Source organism: Ranitomeya imitator, chromosome 3, assembly GCF_032444005.1.
Source record: "Ranitomeya imitator isolate aRanImi1 chromosome 3, aRanImi1.pri, whole genome shotgun sequence".
NCBI lineage: Eukaryota > Metazoa > Chordata > Amphibia > Anura > Dendrobatidae > Ranitomeya > Ranitomeya imitator.
Genome location: NC_091284.1, coordinates 751,385,294 through 751,412,160, shown reverse-complemented (window position 1 = coordinate 751,412,160; position 26,867 = coordinate 751,385,294). Strand labels below are relative to the sequence as shown.

Sequence of the window (26,867 nt, the reverse complement as noted above, 5' to 3'; positions counted from 1 at the left end):
TGTTTCTAGGTATAAGGTGCAACACGACCCAAGCCCGTGATTTCTTTCCAAAGGAGAGGTCTTTCATCCCTCTGCCTGGGAATCTGTACTCTAAAGCGTCCAGCTTCTCTCTTCGTACGGTCCTGCATGAGAGTTCTAGGGGAAAGAGATTGTCGCCATGGAAGCTGTTTCTTTTGCCCAGTTCCATGCCTGTCCTCTTCAGCTGGCCATCTGGTCGTCTCCCTGGATGATCCCGTGCTTCTATCTCTCAGGGTGATGCAGTCCCTCACTTGGTGACTCTGTTGGCATCAGTCCTATGAAGGAAGTCCTTCCTTCCTCTCTGATGGTAGTTCATCACCACCTACATCAGTCTCCTCATTTGGGGAGCCGCTTTTTTCTTCATCACACAGCGCAGGGCCACTGGAACACCTAAGAGGCCTCTCTCCCCGTCAATCTCCTGGAGGATCAGGGCAATTTTTTCTTTGCTCTTCGCCACTGGCATTCTCTCTTTCCAAGCCAGCCGGTCTGCATACAGTCGGACAATGCCACGGCCGAGGCTTACATAAACAAACAAGTTAAGATAGAGGTAACAAGGATTCTGAAATGGGCAGAACGTCACATTTCCGCTATGTCAGCCGTGCACATTCTGTGGGTAGAAAGTCGGGCAACCGATTTTCTGAGCCATCAGGGTCTCGCTTCGCGCGGGTTATTGCTCAGCCCCGCCGTCTTCATCCATAGAAATGGGGCTCCTCGGACGTCGTCCTTATGGCGTCTTGGATAAACCACGAGATTCCTTGGTTCGTAGCCAGGTCCCGGGATCCGCTAGCCAGCTCTTGAGATGCTCTAGTAATATCGTGGTCACAATTCCAACTGCCTTATCTTTTTCTGTCTCTCCCCTTGTCTGAGTCTCGTGAAAGGGATAGAGGAAGAAAGGATCCCTATAATTCTGATAGCTCCGTACTGGCCAAGAAGGGCCCGGTAAACATGTTCATGGACGCCCCTTGGAAGCTTCCAGGCCATCCAGATGCTCTCTCTTAAGGTTCCCTCTTCAACCAGAGTTTATAGTCTCGAAGTTTAACAGCATGGCGGTTGAGACCAGTCTGGTCATTCAGACCATTATTAATTAGGGCCAGGAAACCAGCATCCTTGCATATCTACTACAAACACTGATAGGCCTTCTTCCGGTGGAGTGTGGACAAGGGTTTGGTCCCTATGTCCTTTTTTCTCTTCCGTCCATTCTTGGTTTTCTACAAGCGGGTCTTGACTTGGCTCTAACGTTTCTGCCAATTCTTTTCCAACGAAGTCTGGCTTCTCGTTCCCAGGTAAAGGACCTTTCTTCAAGGTGTCGCCCACCGGGTACCTCCTTATCATCTTCCTATAGATCCATGGGTTTTTAACCCTGTCTTTGGCGCACTGCAGCACGCTCCTGTTGAGCCCATTCAAGACATGACGTTTTTTCTCCTCTCTTGGACAGTTGTCGTCGTTAAATTACGTCCATCAGGAGAGTTTCTCAGCGGCATTGTCCTGCCGTTCCTCTCTCCTAGTTCTATATTGGGACACGGTAGTTCTCAGGACTGTTCCTTCCTTTCTACCCAAGGTGGTCTTGTCATTGCTCATTAATGAAGACATTGTCCTTCCTTCTGTGTCTCTCCGGTCCATCTCCTGGAGAAGTCCCTCTACAAGCTGGATCCCGTCACAGCTATCCAAGTCTGCCTTTCAAGGACTGCTCCCTTACGTCAATTTGATGCCCTGTTCGTCATAGTAACATAGTAACATAGTTAGTAAGGCCGAAAAAAGACATTTGTCCATCCAGTTCAGCCTATATTCCGTCATAATAAATCCCCAGATCTACGTCCTTTTACAGAACCTAATAATTGTATGATACAATATTGTTCTGCTCCAGGAAGACATCCAGGCCTCTCTTGAACCCCTCGACTGAGTTCGCCATCACCACCTCCTCAGGCAAGCAATTCCAGATTCTCACTGCCCTAACAGTAAAGAATCCTCTTCTATGTTGGTGGAAAAACCTTCTCTCCTCCAGACGCAAAGAATGCCCCCTTGTGCCCGTCACCTTCCTTGGTATAAACAGATCCTCAGCGAGATATTTGTATTGTCCCCTTATATACTTATACATGGTTATTAGATCGCCCCTCAGTCGTCTTTTTTCTAGACTAAATAATCCTAATTTCGCTAATCTATCTGGGTATTGTAGTTCTCCCATCCCCTTTATTAATTTTGTTGCCCTCCTTTGTACTCTCTCTAGTTCCATTATATCCTTACTGAGCACCGGTGCCCAAAACTGGACACAGTACTCCATGTGCGGTCTAACTAGGGATTTGTACAGAGGCAGTATAATGCTCTCATCATGTGTATCCAGACCTCTTTTAATGCACCCCATGATCCTGTTTGCCTTGGCAGCTGCTGCCTGGCACTGGCTGCTCCAGGTAAGTTTATCATTAACTAGGATCCCCAAGTCCTTCTCCCTGTCAGATTTACCCAGTGGTTTCCCGTTCAGTGTGTAATGGTGATATTGATTCCCTCTTCCCATGTGTATAACCTTACATTTATCATTGTTAAACCTCATCTGCCACCTTTCAGCCCAAGTTTCCAACTTATCCAGATCCATCTGTAGCAGAATACTATCTTCTCTTGTATTAACTGCTTTACATAGTTTTGTATCATCTGCAAATATCGATATTTTACTGTGTAAACCTTCTACCAGATCATTAATGAATATGTTGAAGAGAACAGGTCCCAATACTGACCCCTGCGGTACCCCACTGGTCACAGCGACCCAGTTAGAGACTATACCATTTATAACCACCCTCTGCTTTCTATCACTAAGCCAGTTACTAACCCATTTACACACATTTTCCCCCAGACCAAGCATTCTCATTTTGTGTACCAACCTCTTGTGCGGCACGGTATCAAACGCTTTGGAAAAATCGAGATATACCACGTCCAATGACTCACCGTGGTCCAGTCTATAGCTTACCTCTTCATAAAAACTGATTAGATTGGTTTGACAGGAGCGATTTCTCATAAACCCATGCTGATATGGAGTTAAACAGTTATTCTCATTGAGATAATCCAGAATAACATCCCTCAGAAACCCTTCAAATATTTTACCAACAATAGAGGTTAGACTTACTGGCCTATAATTTCCAGGTTCACTTTTAGAGCCCTTTTTGAATATTGGCACCACATTTGCTATGCGCCAGTCCTGCGGAACAGACCCTGTCGCTATAGAGTCACTAAAAATAAGAAATAATGGTTTATCTATTACATTACTTAGTTCTCTTAGTACTCGTGGGTGTATGCCATCCGGACCCGGAGATTTATCTATTTTAATCTTATTTAGCCGGTTTCGCACCTCTTCTTGGGTTAGATTGGTGACCCTTAATATAGGGTTTTCATTGTTTCTTGGGATTTCACCTAGCATTTCATTTTCCACCGTGAATACCGTGGAGAAGAAGGTGTTTAATATGTTAGCTTTTTCCTCGTCATCTACAACCATTCTTTCCTCACTATTTTTTAAGGGGCCTACATTTTCAGTTTTTATTCTTTTACTATTGATATAGTTGAAGAACAGTTTGGGATTAGTTTTACTCTCCTTAGCAATGTGCTTCTCTGTTTCCTTTTTGGCAGCTTTAATTAGTTTTTTAGATAAAGTATTTTTCTCCCTATAGTTTTTTAGAGCTTCAATGGTGCCATCCTGCTTTAGTAGTGCAAATGCTTTCTTTTTACTGTTAATTGCCTGTCTTACTTCTTTGTTTAGCCACATTGGGTTTTTCCTATTTCTAGTCCTTTTATTCCCACAAGGTATAAACCGCTTACACTGCCTATTTAGGATGTTCTTAAACATTTCCCATTTATTATCTGTATTCTCATTTCTGAGGATATTGTCCCAGTCTACCAGATTAAGGGCATCTCTAAGCTGTTCAAACTTTGCCTTCCTAAAGTTCAATGTTTTTGTGACTCCCTGACAAGTCCCCCTAGTGAAAGACAGGTGAAACTGTACAATATTGTGGTCGCTATTTCCTAAATGCCCAACCACCTGCAGATTTGTTATTCTGTCAGGTCTATTAGATAGTATTAGGTCTAAAAGTGCTGCTCCTCTGGTTGGATTCTGCACCAATTGTGAAAGATAATTTTTCTTGGTTATTAGCAGAAACCTGTTGCCTTTATGGGTTTCACAGGTTTCTGTTTCCCAGTTAATATCCGGGTAGTTAAAGTCCCCCATAACCAGGACCTCATTATGGGTTGCAGCTTCATCTATCTGCTTTAGAAGTAGACTTTCCATGCTTTCTGTTATATTTGGGGGTTTGTAACAGACCCCAATGAGAATTTTGTTACCATTTTTCCCTCCATGAATTTCAACCCATATGGACTCGACATCTTCATTCCCTTCGCTAATATCCTCCCTTAAAGTGGACTTTAGACAAGACTTTACATAGAGACAAACCCCTCCTCCTCTCCGATTTTTACGATCCTTTCTAAACAGACTGTAACCCTGTAAGTTAACTGCCCAGTCATAGCTTTCATCTAACCATGTCTCGGTTATTCCCACTATGTCAAAGTTACCTGTAGATATTTCTGCTTCTAGTTCTTCCATCTTGTTTGTCAGGCTTCTGGCGTTTGCGAGCATGCAGTTTAGAGGATTTTGTTTTGTTCCAATCTCCTCACTGTGGATTGTTTTAGAAATGTTCTTACCTCCCTTCTGAGTATGTTTTCCTGGGTCGTCTTTGTACGAGTCTAATGTTTTTCTTCCCGTCCCCTCTTTTTCTAGTTTAACGCCCTCCTGATGAGTGTAGCGAGTCTTCTGGCGAATGTGTGTTTCCCAGGTTTGTTGAGGTGTAGTCCGTCTCTGGCGAGGAGTCCATCATACCAGTAATTCACACCGTGGTCCAGGAATCCAAATCCTTGTTGTCTGCACCATCGTCTTAGCCAGTTGTTTGCATCAAGGATCCTGTTCCATCTCCTGGTGCCATGCCCATCTACTGGAAGGATAGAAGAAAAAACTACCTGTGCATCCAGTTCTTTTACTTTCTTCCCCAACTCTTCAAAGTCCTTGCAGATTGTCGGTAGGTCCTTCCTTGCCGTGTCATTGGTGCCAACATGTATCAGAAGAAATGGGTGGACGTCCTTGGAGCTGAAGAGCTTTGGTATCCTATCGGTCACATCCTTGATCATCGCACCTGGAAGGCAGCATACTTCTCTTGCAGTTATGTCCGGTCTGCAGATGGCTGCTTCTGTGCCTCTCAGTAGTGAGTCTCCCACCACCACCACTCTTCGTTGCTTCTTGGCTGTACTTTTTGCTGTCACTTGTTGCTGTGTGCCCTTTTCTTTTTTGCTTGCTGGTATTGCTTCATTCTTAGGTGTGCCATCTTCATCCTCTACAAAGATTTGATATCGGTTCTTCAGTTGTGTGGTTGGTGATTTCTCCATGGTCTTCTTGCTTCTTTTGGTCACATGCTTCCACTCATCTGCTTTTGGAGGTTCTCTGACACTTTTTGCACCTTCTGTGACCAGTAGAGATGCTTCTGTTCTGTCTAGAAAGTCTTCATTCTCTTTGATGAGTTTCAAAGTTGCTATTCTTTCTTCCAGACCCCGCACCTTCTCTTCTAAAAGGGCCACTAGTCTACACTTCTGACAAGTGAAATTGGATCATCTGTGAGGGTTTTCTTAATGGGCTCCTAGCTTATAAGTTCACTATTGCCGTGGACGCATTCCGCGTTCAGGACAAACTGCCTCATCGGGAGGTGAAGGCTCTTCCGGGAGTGAAGGCTCACTCCGCTCTGCGGTGGGAGCTTCCTGGGCTGTCCGATACCAGGATTTGGCTTTCCAGATTGTAAGGCCGGAACCTGGTCATCTTTGCACTCCTTTACGAGTTTTTACGGGGTTCATACCCATGCCTCGTCTGCAGGCCTGGAAAGGAAGGTATGCAGGCGGCAGTTTTGCACCGGCTGACCTGAGTCAATTTATTCCTTGAATCTTCCTGTTTCCAACCCTAGGGACTGCTTTGGGACGTCCCATGGTTACATGTGTCCCCCAATGAAGCGATAAAGAGGGATTTTTGGTACTCACCGTAAAATCTCTTTCTTGGAGCCTTCATTGGGGGACACAGCACCCTCCCTAACTGTTTATACCATTATTTGGGTACATATGTTGTACCATTATTTGATCTATGTGCCTTCGTTGTTGGATTGGTACATATGTTGAGTTTTTTGGTTGCTTCTCCTACTGCTCTAACACTAACTGAGGTACTTTGTGCCTGTCGGTGGGTGTATACTGTGGAGGAGGAGCTAATCTTCCTTTTTTGCATAGTGTCAGCCTCCTAGCGACAGCAGCATACACCCATGGTTACCTGTGTCCCCCAATGAATTCTTCAAGAAAGAGATTTTACGGTGAGTACCAAAAATCCCTCTTTTGTGGAATAACCATGATTTTTAATCACAGCTTTCATGCGTCTTGGCATCCTTTCCACCAGTCTTTCACACTGCTTCTGGCGCAAAAATGTAAGCAGTTCTTCTTTGTTTGATGGCTTGTGACTATCCATCATCCTCTTGATTACATTCTAGAGGTTTTCAGAGGGGGTTCAGGTCTGGAGATTGGGCTGCCCATGACTGGGTTTTGATGTGATGGTCTCTTCATTTTTGCCAGAGCTGTATATACATATACACTGTGATGCTGCGGTAGCACCATACGCAGTGAAGAGGCAGTGACCCACAAAGTTCAAACTTAAAAGTCTCTTTAATGTGTTACTTCACACATAAGGGTGGATAGCATTTTATTGTACGCGTTATCAAAATTCAATACACACAGTTGCATCTCGTCTCAGTGCCCATTTCATAGCACTACACATCATATGGCTTTTAGATTACAGTCTCCAATCACAGCTTCACATGTTGCAGACACTAAACACACCAGTCCTCCTCTCACTAGTTTCCGTGGGTGTCCTGCACTGCTGTACACAGCCCAGGATATCCATTGAAAGCCATGCATGCCCATGCCATCACGTTGCCTCCACCATGTTTTACAGAGGATGTGGTGTGCCTTGGATCATGTGCCGTTCCCTTTCTTCTCCAAACTTTTTTCTTCCCATCATTCTGGTACAGGTTGATCTTTGTCTCATCTGTCCATAGAATACTTTTCCAGAACTGAGCTGGCTTCTTGAGGTGTTTTTCTGCAAATTTAACTCTGGCCTGTCTATTTTTGGTATTGATGAATGGTTTGCATCTAGATGTGAACCCTTTGTATTTACTGTCATGGAGTCTTCTCTTTACTGTTGACTTAGAGACAGATACACCTACTTCACTGAGAGTGTTCTGGACTTCAGTTGATGTTGTGAACGGGTTCTTCTTCACCAAATTAAGTATGCGGCGATCATCCACCACTGTTGTCATCCGTGGACGCCCAGGCCTTTTTGAGTTCCCAAGCTCACCAGTCAATTCCTTTTTTCTCAGAATGTACCCAACTGTTGATTTTGCTACTCCAAGCATGTCTGCTATCTCTCTGATGGATTTTTTCTTTTTTTTTCAGCCTCAGGATGTTCTGCTTCACCTCAATTGAGAGTTCCTTTGGCCGCATGTTGTCTGCTCACAGCAACAGCTTCCAAATGCAAAACCACACACCTGGAATCCACCCCTGACCTTTTAACTACTTCATTGATTACAGGTTAACGAGGGAGACGCCTTCAGAGTTAATTGCAGCCCTTAGAGTCCATTGTCCAATTACTTTTGGTCCCTTGAAAAAGAGGACGCTATGCATTACAGAGCTATGATTCCTAAACCCTTTCTCCGATTTGGATGTGGAAACTATCATATTGCAGCTGGGAGTGTGCACTTTCAGCCCATATTATATATATACCGTATATACTCGAGTATAAGCCGACCCGAGTATAAGCCGACCCCCCTAATTTTGCCACAAAAAACTGGGAAAACTTATTGACTTGAGTATAAGCCTAGGGTGGAAATGCAGCAACTACCGGTGAATTTCAAAAATAAAAATAGATCATTATTTCCCCATAGCTGTGCCATATAGTGCTCTACACCATTCATATTTCCCCATAGCTGTGCCCCATATAGTGCTCTGCACCGTTCATTGTGCCCCCTAGCTGTGCCATATACGGTGCTCTGCACCGTTCACTGTGCCCCCTAGCTGTGCCTTATACGGTGCTCTGCACCGTTCATTGTGCCCCCTAGCTGTGCCTTATACGGTGCTCTGCACCGTTCATTGTGCCCCCTAGCTGTGCCTTATACGGTGCTCTGCACCGTTCATTGTGCCCCCTAGCTGTGCCATATACGGTGCCCTGCACCGTTCATTGTGCCCCCTAGCTGTGCCTTATACGGTGCTCTGCACCGTTCATTGTGCCCCCTAGCTGTGCCTTATACGGTGCTCTGCACCGTTCATTGTGCCCCCTAGCTGTGCCTTATACGGTGCTCTGCACCGTTCATTGTGCCCCCTAGCTGTGCCTTATACGGTGCTCTGCACCGTTCATTGTGCCCCATAGATGTGCCTTATACGGTGCTCTGCACCGTTCACTGTGCCCCATAGATGCTCCACATTAATCTGTGCTGCTGCTGCTACTGCTGCAATAAAAAAAAAAAAACACATACTCACCTCCCTTGATTGCAGCTCCCAGCGTCTTGTTCCGGCGCCTCCATCTTCCCGGCGTCTCTGCTCTGACTGATCAGGCAGAGGGCGCCGCGCACACTATGTGCGTCATCGCGCCCTCTGCCTGATCAGTCAGAGAGCGCAGACGCCGGGAAGATGGAGGCGCCGGCCGGGAAGATGGATCGGCGCCCGGCGGCTGGAACGAGGACAGGTGAATATGCTATACTCACCTAGTCCTGGCGATCCTCGCGCTGTCCCCTCCTGTCTTCGGCGCTGCAGCTCTTCCTGTCAGCGGTCACCGGCACCGCTGATTAGAGAAATGAATAAGCGGCTCCGCCCCTATGGGAGGTGGAGCCGCTTATTCATTTCTGTAATGAGCGGTCCCACGTGACCGCTGAAGAGAGGAAGAAGCTGCAGCGCCGAAGCCCGTGGGACGGCAGGGACAGCGCGAGGATCGCTGGGACTAGGTAAGTATACCCCAGCGCCCTCAGCCCCTCACCTGCCGACCCCACCGCTACCGTGACTCGAGTATAAGCCGAGGGGGGCACTTTCAGCCCTAAAATTTGGGCTGAAAATCTCGGCTTATACTCGAGTATATACGGTAATTGTATTTCTGAACATGTTTTTGTAAACAGCTAAAATAACAAAACTTGTGTCACTGTCCAAATATTTCTGGCCCTAACTGTATGAGCAGTCAAAGGAGGATAGTCCATGGAAAGCCTGGAGAATGTCAATTCCATGGGAAGTTGGCCCTAGGAAGAAGTACATAGGCCCCAGAAAAAAACTTGACTGCCAAAAGGAAGATCCTTACCTATGACGACATGAGTGACTCTATCCGACCCGGACCTTCTGGAACGGGGAGAGGGTTCTAGCGTGTGGATCTACTTACCTAGGTATAAGACCCCACACAACGGAGAATAACGGTGAAAAGGATACGAATCCTGCTGAAGGAAGGAACGTATTATCACCAAAACCCTATCATCGGATCCAGGCGTGGAGCAGCCTTCTACACTGGATGATGCTTGCACAGAGTAAGATACCATTCCTATCCGAGGTGGGAGAACCTGTTCCTGCCACGGTCGGAAATAAAATCCTGGAGCTGCTCGAGGTTTAATCCAGTGTCTGTAAGAAAGAAGAGGTAAGTGCTGACACATAAAAGCGAAGCTCTGTTTTGAGGAAGTTCAAAGACCCCTAGAATAGTGCCGTGAACAATCATGAGTCAAGGTATTATATGGGCTCTGACTCCGTAAGACAGCCCGAACGTATAATACTGTAAATCATATATGATGGGAGTAATGCACTGATAGGAGTAACGCACTGGATAGTGCAGATAGACCAAGGACCGCACTGTAAACTGACCTACTGGATAGGTAGTGGTAGGTCCGAATAACCAGATGGAGAGGAAGGCCCCTGGGGAACAACACGTAATTAAGGCCCAGTGCGTGGCTGAAGAAAGGCTGCGACCAGTCGGTACCCGAGACCAGCGTGTCCGACCTACCTGAAAGTGGACAGGCCACTTATGCTGCCACTGTGGTCGACCCTGTGGCACTGAGGTCCACCTTGTGGTATGTGGTAGATCTTCTGTTTAACTGTTAATAGACTACAGACGTTATTGACCCTGAAACACACGGCAAAGGTTGCGCCTCTGGCTCACCTGAAAGCGGATTGTAACCGCTGCGGCAGCCAGCCAGAAGTGATGGATACCGGGCACCTCCCTCTGAGTGGTGACTAGAGGGGAGCCTAGGCAGAATCTGCAAAGGACCCATAAGAGCGTGATAGAGAGCGTTACTGACTCACCTGACTCTGGGGCAAAAGAGCAGGACCAATGCAGTACTCGATCTCGGGCACATCTAGACCACTGGAAAGACGGCAGGTATAGACTAAATGTGTCTGGAGGATGACATCTAAAACCTGGCTAGCGGACAGAGTACTGCTGCAATCGAACGGGAGGAATAGGAGAGTTCGTTTGACCTACCTAAGTTGGATAAGTTGGAAACTTGGGCTGAAAGGTGGCAGATGAGGTTTAACAATGATAAATGTAAGGTTATACACATGGGAAGAGGGAATCAATATCACCATTACACACTGAACGGGAAACCACTGGGTAAATCTGACAGGGAGAAGGACTTGGGGATCCTAGTTAATGATAAACTTACCTGGAGCAGCCAGTGCCAGGCAGCAGCTGCCAAGGCAAACAGGATCATGGGGTGCATTAAAAGAGGTCTGGATACACATGATGAGAGCATTATACTGCCTCTGTACAAATCCCTAGTTAGACCGCACATGGAGTACTGTGTCCAGTTTTGGGCACCGGTGCTCAGGAAGGATATAATGGAACTAGAGAGAGTACAAAGGAGGGCAACAAAATTAATAAAGGGGATGGGAGAACTACAATACCCAGATAGATTAGCGAAATTAGGATTATTTAGTCTAGAAAAAAGACGACTGAGGGGCGATCTAATAACCATGTATAAGTATATAAGGGGACAATACAAATATCTCGCTGAGGATCTGTTTATACCAAGGAAGGTGACGGGCACAAGGGGGCATTCTTTGCGTCTGGAGGAGAGAAGGTTTTTCCACCAACATAGAAGAGGATTCTTTACTGTTAGGGCAGTGAGAATCTGGAATTGCTTGCCTGAGGAGGTGGTGATGGCGAACTCAGTCGAGGGGTTCAAGAGAGGCCTGGATGTCTTCCTGGAGCAGAACAATATTGTATCATACAATTATTAGGTTCTGTAGAAGGACGTAGATCTGGGTATTTATTATGATGGAATATAGGCTGAACTGGATGGACAAATGTCTTTTTTCGGCCTTACTAACTATGTTACTATGTTACTATGTTTACCTGAATACAGTACAGAATGCCAGTACCACTGCAGTGGTCAATCCAAGAAACGTCTTATCCGATGAAGTAACGACAGCTTCAAATACCGTACTGTACCTGGAAGGTGGTGCGTGAGCAACCTGGATGGTGGATTGAGTACTGCTGCGATCGGCTCTCAGTATCCTGCGGCTATGGCAGATAGCAGCACTATAGCCGATCGCAGCAGTACTCTATCGGCTCTCCGTATCCTGAGACTATGGCGGATAGAGTACTGCTGCGATCGGCTCTCGGTATCCTGACTAAATCAACATGGAGAGAACCCTGGAGAAGGGTATAGGAGAGAGATGATTCTGTGTAGCGGTCTAGGTCATGATACCTGACGGCCTTAGGCAGAATAACAGCTTCCGTGTAGTAAGCCGCACCACGGAGTCTGTCTTGAAGTATGTCCTGCCGTGCTCGTTCTCCTGAAGGTAGGACAGTAGGCTTGTCAACAGGGAGACTAAACTCTACTCTCTGTTGTGAACCCGAGTTCAAACCTTGCGCCTGCGATATGTGGTCAGATTCTTTATCCACTGAGCCACGGCAGACATTGCTGTGAAATACGGACTCTTAACCAGCTGGAAGTTAGGTCCGAACACTGCAGTCATGAAGTGGGTAGGAGCCGCTCCCCTCTCTGCTTAGAGCAGAGTAATGGTTGCATCCAGAGGGGGCTGCAGGGAGATGGAAGGCGAGTGCTCCTGAGCAGGAGATAAGGAAACTTTCGATATGCCTGGGCTCTAGCATCATTATGTCTAGAGAAATAGCCGAGCCTCGCCCTGCTGAAGATCAAGGCACAGATTTGCAATAGCAGAAACCACAACAGTAGTGTGACAAAACGGAAAACCTTCTACGAAGTGAATGCCATATGGCAGGTTTTATAATGATCCCTCTCCCTGTGGAGAGTGAGGGGTGGACAGTGGCACCGATGACGGCAGCGTGGGGCATACTGCCATACCCCGCTGGTAACTGCCCGGCTCTAGAGCACTTATTACACCAGCGACTGCACGGCTCTAGAGTACCACTACCCAGTGACTGTACGGTTCTAGAGTGCTACTACGCCAGTGATAGCACGGCTCCAGCGTACTATTACGTATTACGCCGGTGGTTGCACGGGTCCAGAGTACTATTACGTATTATGCCAGTGACTGCACCGGACTAGAGTACTGATACACCATCGACTGCACTGCTTTAGAGTACTATTACGCATTACGCCAGTGACTGCACGGCTGTACAATACCACTATGCTCCACAGCCAGTGGCTGCACGGATTCTTAGAGGGTTAGGAGACGGGGTTTCGGGGGGGACAGAGGTCTACAGTGCTGAGCTACTCACAGCAGATGAAAACGGAGGCGATATGAGCTCCTGCCGCAATTCAAGAAGAGGAACCGCAGGAAAAAAACGCCAGACTGCGCGCTGGAGTGGCGATGTGTGGCACCAGCGAAGTGGGGAGGGCGGAGTTTGCTGAGCGCCCAGGAGCACCAAGATGGCGTTGGTGGGCGGAGAATGCGGGGAAAAGGTTGTCGGGCGGGAGAAAAGCCCGCCCGAACAAACCGGAAGTGGTGGAGTCGCGGCGCCGGAAGTAGGCCCCGGCCGAAGCCGGGACCTAAATTAGAGGCCAGCGCCGCCGGAGAAGAGAATCGCGGCGCCGGAGCAGTGCGCCGCAGGGACTAAGCAGCAGAAACAGGACGCAATGTGGCCGCCGAGCAGTGCGGCCGCGGGGGGAAGTGGTGCGGCGGCCTGCCAGGCTGTCGCGCTGAAAGTGGAGACATTGCGGCCGCCGACCAGTGCTGCTGAAGGGAGAGCACTGCGGCCGCCGAAGAAGGGGACAGATCCAGCGTCCCTAGCCGGCCTTCACGGTGGAAAAAAATGGCGCAGCTCAGGAGGGAGCGCGGGTGCCTGACCGGCCTTTGTGCGATGCGGTTCTGCCCGTGTGGCTCTGGGATCCCCAATAAAAATAAAAGGTAAAAATCGTGCAGCGCATTTCTAAAGCGACCTTCTCCCCCACCGAGTGATCTGGGAATGGGAGGGGAAAATACTCACCTAAACATCCCACGCCGTTACCAACCTGAGGGGAATGAGACGTCCAGGGAGCTGATGGACGTCCTTGTCTCCTCCAACCGACAGGCTCTGGTGGGCGAGTGGGTGGGGGATGGAGCCAGGACCGGACTTCTAAGCACGCTTGTGTGCTAGGATCTTGGTCCTGCAGAGGGATCTATGAGGATACGGGGTGGCAGTACACGCCGTACTCATAGTCCGTATTGTGGGACTACAGGTGTGACTGTGCACCCTGTATCCCTCCGAAAAAACCTGTAAGAAAAACGACGCACATTGAGGTAGATAAGGGTCTAATGAAAGACCCGTGTCCACCTCCTACTGACACTAAGCTAAACTGATTATCCTACTTCCTGTCGGTAGGGTGTACACTGCAGAGGAGCAGCTAACTTTTTTATTTGCATAGTGGCAGCCTCCTAGTGGCAGCAGCATACACCCATGGTTTCCTGTGTCCCCCAATGAGGCGATAGAGAAATGTTAATTTTTAGTACTTGGTTGAAAACCCTTTGTTGGCAATGACTGCCTGAAGTCTTGAACTCATGGACATCACCAGACATTGTGTTTCCTCCTTTCTGATGCTCTGCCAGGCCTTCACTGCGGTGGTTTTCAGTTGCTTTTTGTGGACCTTTCTGTCTGAAGATTAGTCTTTAACAAGTGAAATGCATGCTCAATTGGGTTGAGATCAGGTGACTGACTTGGCCATTCAATAATATTCCACTTCTTTGCTTTAATAAACTCCTGGGTTGCTTTGGCTTTATGTTTGGGGTCATTGTCCATCTGTAGTATGAAACGACGACCAATCAGTTTTGCTGCATTTGGCTGAATCTGAGCACACCGTATGGCGGCTCTGAATACCTCAGAATTCATTTGGCTGCTTCTGTCCTGTGTCACATCATCAATAAACACTAGTGACCCAGTGCCACTGGCAGCCATGCATGCCCAAGCCATCACATTGCCTCCACCGTGTTTTACAGATGATGTGGTATGCTTTGGATCATGAGCTGTACCACGCCTTCGCCGTACTTTTCTCTTTCCATCAATCTGGTAGAGGTTGATCTTGGTTTCATCTGTCCAAAGAATGTTCTTCCAGAACTGTGCTGGCTTTTTTAGATGTTTTTTTTAGCAAAGTCCAGTCTAGCCTTTTTATTCTTGATGCTTATGAGTGGCTTGCACCGTGCAGTGAACCCTCTGTATTTACTTTCATGCAGTCTTCTCTTTATGGTAGATTTGGATATTGATACGCCGACCTCCTGGAGAGTGTTGTTCACTTGGTTGGCTGTTGTGAAGGGGTTTCTCTTCACCATGGAGATTATTCTGCGATCATCCACCACTGTTGTCTTCCGTGGGCGCCCAGGTCTTTTTGCATTGATGAGTTCACCAGTGCTTTCTTTCTTTCTCCGGATGTACCAAACTGTAGATTTTGCCACTCCTAATATTGTAGCAATTTCTCGGATGGGTTTTTTCTGTTTTCGCAGCTTAATGATGGCTTGTTTCACCTGCATGGAGAGCTCCTTTGACCGCATGTTTACTTCACAGCAAAACCTTCCAAATGCAAGCACCACACCTCAAATCAACTCCAGGCCTTTTATCTGCTTAATTGAGAATGACATAACGAAGTGATTGCCCACACCTGTCCATGAAATAGCCTTGGGGTCAATTGTCCAATTACTTTTGGTCCCTTTAAAAACAGGGTGGCACATGTTAAGGAGGTGAAATTCCTAAACCCGTCATCCAATTTTAATGTGGATACCCTCAAATGAAAGCTGAAAGTCTGAACTTCAACTGCATCTGACTTGTTTTGCTTAAAATTCATTGTGGTAATGTCCATAACCAAAATTAGAAAAATGCTGTCTGTCCAAATATATATGGACTTAACTGTATGTATGTGTGTGTGTATATACGTATATACGTATATATATATATATATATATATATATATATATATATATATATATATATATATATATATATATATATATATTCTCAGTACAGAGCTGTGACTATGAAAATTGTACATTCACACTGAAGGCATCAAACTATGAATTAACACATGTGAATTATATACTTAACAAAAAAGTGTGAAACAACTGAAATTGTCTTATATTCTAGGTTCTTCAAAGTAGCCACCTTTTGCTTTGATGACAGCTTTGCACACTCTTGCATTCTCTTGATGTGCTTCAAGAGGTAGTCACGGGGAATGGTTTTTCACTTCACAGGTGTGCCCTGTCAGGTTTAATAAGTGGGATTTCTTGCCTTATAAATGGGGTTGGGACCATCAGTTGTGTTGTGCAGAAGTCTGGTGGATACACAGCTGATAGTCCTACTGAATAAACTGTTAGAATTTGTATTATGGCAAGAAAAAAGCAGCTAAGTAAAGAAAAACGAGTGGCCATCATTACTTTAAGAAATGAAGGTCAGTCAGTCCGAAAAATTAGGAAAACTTTGAAAGGGTCCCCAAGTGCAGTGGCAAAAACCATCAAGTGCTACAAAGAAACTGGCTCACATGAGGACCGCCCCAGGAAAGGAAGACCAAGAGTCACGTCTGCTTTTGAGGATAAGTTTATCCGAGTCACCAGCCTCAGAAATCGCAGGTTAACAGCAGCTCATATTAGAGACCAGGTCAATGCCACACAGAGTTCTAGCAGCAAACACATCTCTACAACTGTTAAAGAGGAGACTTTGTGCAGCAGGCCTTCATGGTAAAATAGCTGCTAGGAAACCACTGCTAAGGACAGGCAACAAGCAGAAGATACTTGTTTGGGCTAAAGAACACAAAAAATGGACATTAGACCAGTGCAAATCTGTGCTTTGGTCTGATGAGTCCAAATTTGAGATCTTTGGTTCCAACCATCGTGTCTTTGTGCAACGCAGAAAAGGTGAACGGATGGGCTCTACATGCCTGGTTCCCATCGTGAAGCATGGAGGAGGAGGTGTGATGGTGTGGGGGGGCTTTGCTGGTGACACTGTTGGGGATTTATTCAAAAATTGAAGGCATACTGAACCAGCATGGCTACCACAGCATCTTGCAGCGGAATTCTATTCCATCCGGTTTGAGTTTGGTTGGACCATCATTTATTTTTCAACAAGACAATGACATTTGACCAAGAAGGAGAGTGATGGGGTGCTACGCCAGATGACCTGGCCTCCACAGTCACCAGACCTGAACCCAATCGAGATGGTTTGGGGTGAGCTGGACCCCAGAGTGAAGGCAAAAGGGCCAACAAGTGCTAAGCATCTCTGGGAACTCCTTCAAGATTGTTGGAAGACCATTCCTGGTGACTACCTCTTGAAGCTCATTAAGAGAATGCCAGGAGTGTGCAAAGCAGTCATCAAAGCAAAAGGTGGCTACTTTGAAGAACCTAGAATATAAGACATAATTTCAGTTGTTTCACACTTTTTTAAGTATATACTCGAGTATAAGCCGAGATTTTCAGCCCATTTTTTTGGGCTGAAAGTCCCCCTCTCGGCTTATACTCGAGTCATATACCGGGAGGTCGGCAGGGGAAGGGGAGTGGGGGCTGTGTAATTATACGTACCTGCTCCTGGCCCGGTCCCTGCAGTCCCTGGCTTCCCCGGCGCTGCAGATTCTTCCTGTACTGAGTGATCACATGGCACCGCTCATTACAGCAATGAGTATGCGGCTCCACCCCCATAGGGGAGGAGCAGCATATTCATTGCTGTAAATGATCGGTAACTGTGACCGCTCAATTACAGGAAGAAGCTGCAGCGCTGGGGAAGCCAGGGACTGCAGGGACCGCGCCAGGAGCAGGTAAGTATACGGGGAGGGGATCGCTGCGCGATATTTACCTGCTGCTCGCACTGGTGCGGCTCCGTCTGCAGTGTCCTCTAGCAGTGACGCTCAGGTTAGAGGGCGCGGTGACGTAGTCAGTGCGCTCCCTCTGCTGAGCGTCAGTGCTGGAGACGGAGCCGCACGAGGAGCAGGTAAATATTGAAAGCGCTGGCGTCCTGAGCGAAGAGAGGGGAGTATGTGATTTTTTTTTTTTTTTTTTTCTTTTTTTTATTGCAGCACCAGCAGCATTATATAAGGAGCATCTATGGGGCCATAATGAACGGTGCAGAGCATTCTATATGGGGCACAGCTTTATATGGAGCATCTATGGGGCCATAATGAATGGTGCAGAGCATTCTATATAGCACAGCTTTATATGGAGCATCTATGGGGCCATAATGAATAGTGCAGAGCATCTATTTTTATTTTTGACATTTACCAGTAGCTGCTCCATTTCCTACCCTAGGCTTATACTCGAGTCAATAAGTTTTCCCAGTTTTTTGTGGCAAAATTAGGGGGGTCGGCTTATACTCGAGTATATAAGGTAATTCATTCTCCTTTAAGTGAGAAGGTGTGTCCAAACTTTCGGTCTGGAATATATATAATTATTATAAATTCCAGTCAGCGCCAGAAGCACAGATAAAGTTGCCGAGACTGAAACCGGATCTGTGCTCCTGGCACTGACTGACAGCTCGGTGACTGAAACTGGAACGCTACCGGGAGGAGTACAGATCATTTCCTCTTGGCAACGTAGGTCTAAGTGCAGGCACCTGGCAGTTAATAACAGTATTAACCTGCAGATTAACCCCATGTCTGCAGGTTAATGGCGTTTTTCAGGTGACAGGTTCCCTTTAACACACCGTTATCTTATTAAAGTGTGTTCTGTGCCATTTTTTCTAAAGTATTATACTTTGATGAGAAGTTGCAGGTAATGATCCGTACCAGATTATACTTGGCATTGGTTACTACTACATTACTGGACCAAAAGTGGCAAAAAACTTGTATGAATCGTTTGCAATGTGACCTGGAATTCTAGACCCACTTACCTGATTCTGCTCATTAATTTCATATATTCATGAACCTTTGATGACCCTTTCATGTTTTAATAGGTGACAGTATCAACAATTATTTCCATTTATAGCTTTTAATGGAACCAATAATCGAGTTTTCGGGATTCGGGTGTCATTTACAAATCAAGTAACAAACCAGTAACATCCGTTCTAATCTTATTATTGAAATATCAGATGAAAAGCGATTCTACATTGGACCTAATGATTGCGAAGCTTCTATTCAGACTTCCACAATTCTATTTTTAGTACCTAATGTGGATCTCACACCGCTGTGTTCTTCACGGTTTCGCCCCGGACCGCCAGGAGAGGAGGCACAGGTCGCCAGTCAGTTCATAGCGGACGTCATCGAAACGTAAGACTGAGTTCAGAATAGAAGGTGAAATGAACCATATTAAGTGGTCTTATAAGTGGTAGCAGATCTGTGATTTACCTACATGGCGGAGATATGACGATATATATATCTTGTGGAGTCCGGGTAGGGAAAGATAAGAGTCCAGAATGGTAAAACGAATCATAATTTACCGTCAATTTATATATTTAGTTCACAGATCATACAGAAAGAAGACCTGTGTATTGAAAGTGGCAAGGTATGGATTTTATTTTATTTTTTTTATATTGATGTATGCAACACGAAATCTAGAAATAAAGGGTAAAAGTAACCAAAAAAACAATCTTGTCCTCGTCCTTTGTCAGTTTGCATTTCATGTATGTTCCTGAAGCAGTGTTGCATAAAGCAGAGAACACACGGGTTAAAACCACATTTTGTCACGTAAAAAATAAGTCACAAATCTGTTTCCAAAAAGTATTAACCCCTTTATGACCTTGCGATTTTTCGTTTATAAGCTTTCGTTTTTTTTTCTTCTATTCTTCCCAGAGCCATAACTTTTTTTTTCCATCGATATATCTATATGAGGGCTTGTTTTTTGGGGGGATGAGTTGTACTTTTTGAATTACACCATTGATTTTTACAATATAGTGTACTGGAAAACGGGGAAAAAATCCAAATGTGGTGAAATTGCAATAAAAGCGCAATCCCACAATTGTTTTTTTACTCTCCATGTTCGCTCTATGGTAAAAAATGGCCTGCCATTATGATTGTCAGGTCAGTATGCGTATGCAGATACCAAACATCTACAGGTTTTGTTTTTTTATTTAAGTGGAAAAAAAATCCAGTAACATGTAAGTATTTTTTTTTTTCCGCTTATTTGGCCACTTTCCTAGACTTGCAGCGTTTTAATTTTTCGGCATCTGGGGCTGGGTGATGGCTAATTTTTGCGCACCAAGCTGACATTTTTTATACATTTTTGGGGGTAGATATAATGTTTTGTTTCCTTCTTATTGTATTTTATTAAAAACGCAATTCTGGTGTTTTTATTTTTTTTCTCGTTTCGCCGTTTACGGATTTGGATTAATTGTTTTCATATATTGATAACACGGACATTTCTGAACTTGGTGATACCGAATATGTGAATTTATTTTCTTTTTTTATTGTTTTATTTTCAATGGGTGAACTTGTGTGTTTTTTTTTTTTTTATTTAACATTTTTTTTACCGACTTCAATAGTCCCCTTAGGAGGCTTATATATAGCAGAAATCATAATTTCCTATGAACGTCGGTCACAGGAGATTCACAATGACAGGCATGGAGGTCATAAACAGACCCCATGTGTCATGACAACCCATCGGCGCTCTGTGATCACGTGATGGGTGGCGATGGGTGGGATTAAGTAACTCGGTTCCGGCCAGCGTTTGTTAAATCCTGTTGTCAGTAAACAGTTAACATCCAGGGGCGGAGCACCGGTCCACCCGCGGCTGTTAAAGGTTCTTCATGGCTAATTAAATGAGTCATAAAGTGCTGAGAAAGATGGGGGACTAGGCTTGCGAACCCACATTAAAGGAAGGGACACGATCTTTGACGCAAGTGTACATCAGAGGTCGTGAAGAATTAAAGTTATGATTCTCAGAAAATGGCTGAGCAAAACGAATAGTTTTTTTTTATTTTTCAAGCAGAGTGTGAGGTTATTAAGTGGCGAATGCCTTTTTCTGAATCGGGAACGTCTGGCGAGTGGCATGTGCCTTCATTACAAATCTTACCGCAGTCCCTGCTGGAGTAAGATTAGTGGCGTAGTGAACGACGCTGCTCATCAGGAATTTGACTTGCGATGGTCACTGCACCACCGTGCACCACTTGCGATGGTCACTGCTCCGAGCAGGTGCCTGGAAGCCTCCCTGCAGAGCCTGTCAGATCGCTGATCTGACACAGTGCTCTGCAAAGTGTCATATCAGCGATCTGTCACTATACAGTGATGTCTTTCCCTGGGGCAATGTAAAAAAAAAAAAAAAATTACATGTGTAAAAAACTAAAAATATTCCTAAATAATAAATATATATATATATATATATATATATATATATATATATATATATATATATATATATATATATTGTTCCAATACATAAATTTCTTTATCTAAAATAAAAAAACATTAAAAGTACACATTTGGTATCGCCGTGTCCGTAACCACCCGACCTATAAAACTGTCCCACTAGTTAACCCCTTCAGTGAACACCGTAAAAAAAGGCAAAAAACAACGCTTTATTATCATACCGCCGAACAAAAAAGCGGAATAATTCGATCAAAAAGACATAAATAACAAGGTTACTGCTGAAAACGTCATCTTGTCCCGCAAAAAACGAGCCGCCAAACAGCATCATCAGCGAAAAAATAAAAAGTTATAGTCCTCAGAATAAAGCGATGCAAAAATAATTTTTTCTAGAAAATAGTTTTTATCGTATAAAGGCGCCAAAACATAAAAAAATTATATAAATGAGGTATCACTGTAATCGTACTGACCCGAAGAATAAAACTGCTTTATCAATTTTACCAAACGTGGAACCGGTATAAACGCCCCCCCAAAAAAGAAATTCATGAATTGCTGGTTTTTAGTCATTCTGCCTCACAAAAATCGGAATAAAAAGCGATCAAAAAATGTCACGTCGTCAACTCGTCCCGCAAAAAGCAAGACCTCACATGACTCTGTGGACCTAATATGGAAAAATTATAGCTCTCAAAATGTGGTAACGCAAAAAATATTTTTTGCAATAAAAAGCATCTTTTAGTGTGTGACAGCTGCTAATCATAAAAATCCGCAAAAAAAAAACGCTATAGAAGTAAATCAAACCCCCCTTCATCACCCCCTTAATTAGGGAAAAATAATTAAATTTAAAAAAATGTATTTATTTCCATTTTCCCGTTAGGGTTGGGGCTAAAGTTAGGGTTTGAATTACATTTACGGTTAGAAATAGGGTTGGGATTAGGGTTAGGGGTGTGTTGGGGTTAGGGGTGTGGTTGGGATTAGGGCTAGGGGCATGTTCGGGTTAGGGGTGTATTTGGGTTAGGGTTTGTTAGAATTTGGGGGTTTCCACTGTTTAGGCACATCAGGGGCTCTCCAAACGCGACATGGCGTCCGATCTCAATTCCAGCCAATCCTAAAACAGTGCTCCTTCCCTTCCGAGCTCTGCCATGCGCCCAAACGGTGGGTCTCCTCCACATATGGGGTGTCAGCGTACTCAGGACAAATTGGACAACAACTTTTGGGGTCCAATTTCTCTTGTTACCCTTGGAAAAGTGCAAAACTGGGGGCTAAAAAATAATTTTTGTGGGAAAAAAAAAAAGATTTTTTATTTTCACGGTTCTGCGTTATAAACTGTAGTGAAACACTTGGGGGTTCAAAGTTCTCACAACACATCTAGATATGTTCCTTGGGGGGTCTAGTTTCCAATATGTGGTCACTTGTGGGGGGTTTCTACTGTTTAGTTACATCAGGGGCTCTGCAAATGCAACGTGACGCCTGCAGACCATTCCATCTAAGTCTGCATTCCAAACTGCGCTCCTTCCCTTCCGAGCTCTGCCATGCACCCAAACGGTGGTTCCCCCCCACATATGGGGTATCAGCATACTCAGGACAAATTGGACAACAACTTTTGGGGTCCAATTTCTCCGGTTACCCCTGGTGAAATAAAACAAATTAGAGCTGAAGTAAAAAAATTTTGGAAAAAAGTTAAATGTTCATTTTTTAAAAAAAAAAAACATTCCAAAAATTCCTGTGAAATATCTGAAGGGTTAATAAACTTCTTGAATGTGGTTTTGAGCACCTTGAGGGGTGCAGTTTTTAGAATGGTGTCACACTTGGTTATTTTCTATCAGCTCATGTACAGCACCATGGAATCAATGGTGCTATGTAAATAAATAATAATAATAATATAGACCAGAGGTCCCCAACCTTTGACCTTGAGAGCCACATTCAGCTTAGAGAGAGGGTCACGAGCCACATCCAGCTCCCACTCCCCTCCAAAGTAGTCTCAACCAAAGCCCCCATTACAGGTATAATGATAACCAAAGCTTTGCACAGAAATCACTCCAGAGCAGTAAACTGAGATCCAAGGGTTCCCACAATACCACCTTTCAGTATTCTCCCATCAAAGACTCCCAACACACTGTCACGTCCAGCTTTGAGCATCTCCTCTAACAGGTAGTACCATCTTCTAGTGTACCATACCTAAAACATCTCTAAACCCCTAAGACCAGTAAATGTGCATCCAGATCTGCACTTCTGTGCATGGCTGCTCCCAAAATTCACCATTTTGAGATGTGCTCTTCATACCAGTTTGCTAGACATTGAGCTAATGCACCAAGCTGGCAGACAGTCGCGAGCCACAATTCATGGGACCGCGAGCCACATGTGGTTCCCGAGCTACAGGTTGGGGACCCCTGATATAGACCCTTCAAAGTGACTTCAAATGAGATGTGGTCCCTAAAAAAAAAAAAAAAAAAAATGGTGTTGTAAAAATGAGAAATTGCTGGTCAATTTTTAACCCTTATAACTCCCTAACAAAAAAAAATGTTGGTTCCAAAATTGTGCTGATGTAAAGTAGACATGTGGGAAATGTTACATATTAAGTATTTTGTGTGACATATCTCTGTGATTTAAGGACATAAAAATTCAAAGTTGGAAAATTGTGAAATTTTCAAAATTTTCGCCAAATTTTCGTTTTTTTCACAAATAAACGCAAGTAATATCAAAGAAATTTTACCACTGTCATGAAGTACAATATGTCAGAATCATCCGGATCCGTCGAAGCGTTCCAGAGTTATAACCTCATAAAGAACAGTGGTCAAAATTGTAAAAATTGGCCTGGTCATTAACGTGCAAACAACCCTTGGGGTTAAAGGCATTGTCCAATGAACAAAGTTCATTTTAATCAGTTGATTGTGATATAAAAATAAGTTGGATGTTACTTTTTTTTTTTTTAAATGTTCCTGTGATGAGATAATCATATACGGTAATTGTGCCCCCGCTGTGTACTGTGTAATGGCTGTGTCTGACCATACAGCTTGCATGTCAAACTCTGGCCTATGGGCCAAATTTGTCCCGAGGAGGACTGCGTGGGGCCCACTGTACTGTATGGAGGACTGCGTGGGGCCCACTGTACTGTATGGAGGACTGTGTGGGGCCCACTGTACTGTATGGAGGACTGTGTGGGGCCCACTGTACTGTATGGAGGACTGTGTGGGGCCCACTGTACTGTATGGAGGACTGTGTGGGGCCCACTGTACTGTATGGAGGACTGTGTGGGGCCCACTGTACTGTATGGAGGACTGTGGGGCCCACTGTACTGTATGGAGGACTGTGTGGGGCCCACTGTACTGTATGGAGGACTGTGTGGGGCCCATTGTACTGTATGGAGGACTGTGTGGGGCCCACTGTACTGAGTGGAGGACTGTGTGGGGCCCACTGTACTGAGTGGAGGACTGTGTGGGGCCCACTGTACTGTATGGAGCACTGTGTGGGGCCCACTGTACTGTATGGAGGACTGTGTGGGGCCCACTGTACTGTATGGAGGACTGTGTGGGGCCCACTGTACTGCATGGAGGACTATGTGGGGCCCACTGTACTGTATGGAGTGATCATACGACAACTACTGGGCAAGGGAGGAAGCAAATGAGTATACAGACATTACAGCCGGGGATCACAGATGATTCTTTTTGTGAGGTAAAATATGTTTTTAAACAGACCTGGAAATGTTTTACCTCACAGCACTGATCCCATATTGTCCTGACTGTATACGCTTTTCCTTCTTCCCCTGGCCAGGAGCTGTGATATGATCAGACCATTTCCCTGTACGGTCAGACACGGCCATTACACAGTACACAGCAGGGACACATTTATAAGATTATCTCCGCACAGAAATATTTTATTTAAACACATCCAATTGTGGAAATTATTATTATTCCAAGATCTATTGATTCAAATTTACTTTGTTCATGTGAAAACAATTTCTCCCTCACACAACTTGCCCTCATACAATCATGTGAATGAAAAAAAAAATATAGTTTGTGAAGTACTGAGGCAAAAAAAAAAAAAATACAGTTACTGGTTTACCGTGACTTGGTTATTGGGGGTTTACGCTTTGACCGAGCTTCTTTGCCTCACACTTATTTTTTTGGACTTGTAGACATAAAATGTCGGCTATTCTGCTGAGTGGACAAAATGCTTTTACAATGTTCTAATTGTGACTTATTATTACATAGTACGATTGATTCCATGGTACTGTACATGAGCAGCGGTTACATAAAAAATCCAGAGACAGACCGTAGAGAGGGAAGAGGACTCTGCCCTTGTGGGCTTACAGTCTAGAGGATAACGGGGAAGGAGACAGTAGGGCGGGGGTTACGGCAGCTCCGGTGGTGGTGGGAGGCAACAGGGTCATTGCAGGCTAGAAGCTTTCTTGAAGAGATGGGTTTTCAGGTTCCGTCTGAAAGTTCTGAGTGTGATAAATATAATCGGATAAGTTGCGGCACAGAATTCCAGATGATGGGAGATAGTCGGGAGAAGTCTTGGAGGCGATTGAGTGAGGAACGTATGCGTGCGGAGGCGAGGAGGAGGTCTTGGGGAGGACCGGAGGTTGCGTGCTGGGAGATTAGTTCGGAGCTATACAGAGGAGACAGATTACCTTCTGCGTCAGAACCTGTATGTAATGATGCTTTGCAGATAAGCAGAATGACTAGTATTGCATGCTTCACTTATAACATCGGTTGTATATTTTCTTTTTTGTAGCTGGCATGGGTTTTGTATTGTGATCTCATCTGTTTGGATTATGACGGGAACCTCCTTGACGCCTGTGTATGTGCATTAGTAGCTGCCTTACGAAATGGTAAGTTATCAATTACAATTTTTAATGTAGGGCCATCATCATTTTACAGTTTATCTACGTAAAAAGCAGAATAACTCTTTAAATTGTCTTATGTAAATATGCGTTAGGCGACTTACTCGTTCATGCCGGCATAGTAATCATCGTTAGGAGATGTGCTGCCGATAGTCCAGTGCTGAATTGGGACTGACTTGACAATACTTTTGCCACCATCAAGCCAGTAAACCAGCACTGATCGACTTGCACGTAGTCGATCGGCACATCTGTACGCACCTTTAGTTTTTCTGCACCCTTGCTTGTTCAGTGCCTGTATCAAGCATGTGCTGGTGATTTGGTTGTGGGTTTACGAATGTGTACTTTTCTCCAGGTATTATACTTTATAGAAAACTGCTAAACCTCCGAGGACACACTCCTCTGGATCAGGGATTCACCTAATCTATCAAATGGGAGCCAGGGGACCCTCTTCTAATATATGGTGGTCCCAGTAATGGAACCAGACATTTGACACACAACCTGTGCATATGCCATAAATGCCTCAGATGGGAATATCGCTTAAAATGAATACTCTGAGTTACACTCAAAATCTAGAGCTGGGTATGAAGGGCCAGTGCATGAGAGATTTAAAGTGACCCCATTCAGGCCTGTACTAGGCAAGGGAACAGTTTTGCTTGGACGACTACTCTTAAGTTACTTCCAATAGAGCTTATACGGCCGTGCTGTACTCCTCATTATAGCACCAGATATACAGCTGCCCACTGGCCGCTCCGTGCTCCCCATTATAGCACCAGATATACAGCTGCCCACTAAAGTAAAAAGAGGCTGACAGCACTCACTTTGTTAGGGCTCTCGTTCCACGTCCAGGGAACTTTTCCTGGATATTGTAGCAGCTTCAAGGTAGAAGGGACAGCGCTCCAGTCGGGTGTTTTAAGGTCCAAAAATCTTTATTTCAGCCATAGTAAACAGGAACGTTTCGACCGTACAATCGGTCTTTTTCAAGCATGCTTGAAAAAGACCGATTGTACGGTCGAAACGTTGCTGTTTACTATGGCTGAAATAAAGATTTTTGGACCTGGATACAGCTGCCCACTGGCCGCTCTGTGCTCCCCATTATAGCACCAGATATACAGCTGCCCACTGGCCGCTCTGTGCTCCCCATTATAGCACCAGATATACAGCTGCCCACTGGCCGCTCTGTGCTCCCCATTATAGCGCCAGATATACAGCTGCCCACTGGCCGCTCTGTGCTCCCCATTATAGCGCCAGATATACAGCTTCCCACTGGC

General features: G+C 45.1%; 1 protein-coding gene across 1 annotated transcript in view; it reads left to right on the top strand.

The window, feature by feature from the left end:
• EXOSC8 (exosome component 8) overlaps positions 1 to 26,867 on the top strand; it is a 56,605-nt gene that overhangs the window by 11,629 nt on the left and 18,109 nt on the right. Inside the window, exons 6-8 of the mRNA XM_069758952.1 lie at positions 18,620 to 18,725; positions 18,915 to 18,960; positions 25,491 to 25,587. Of these exons, the coding sequence (XP_069615053.1) occupies positions 18,620 to 18,725; positions 18,915 to 18,960; positions 25,491 to 25,587 (249 nt within the window). The remainder of the gene's footprint in view (positions 1 to 18,619; positions 18,726 to 18,914; positions 18,961 to 25,490; positions 25,588 to 26,867) is intronic.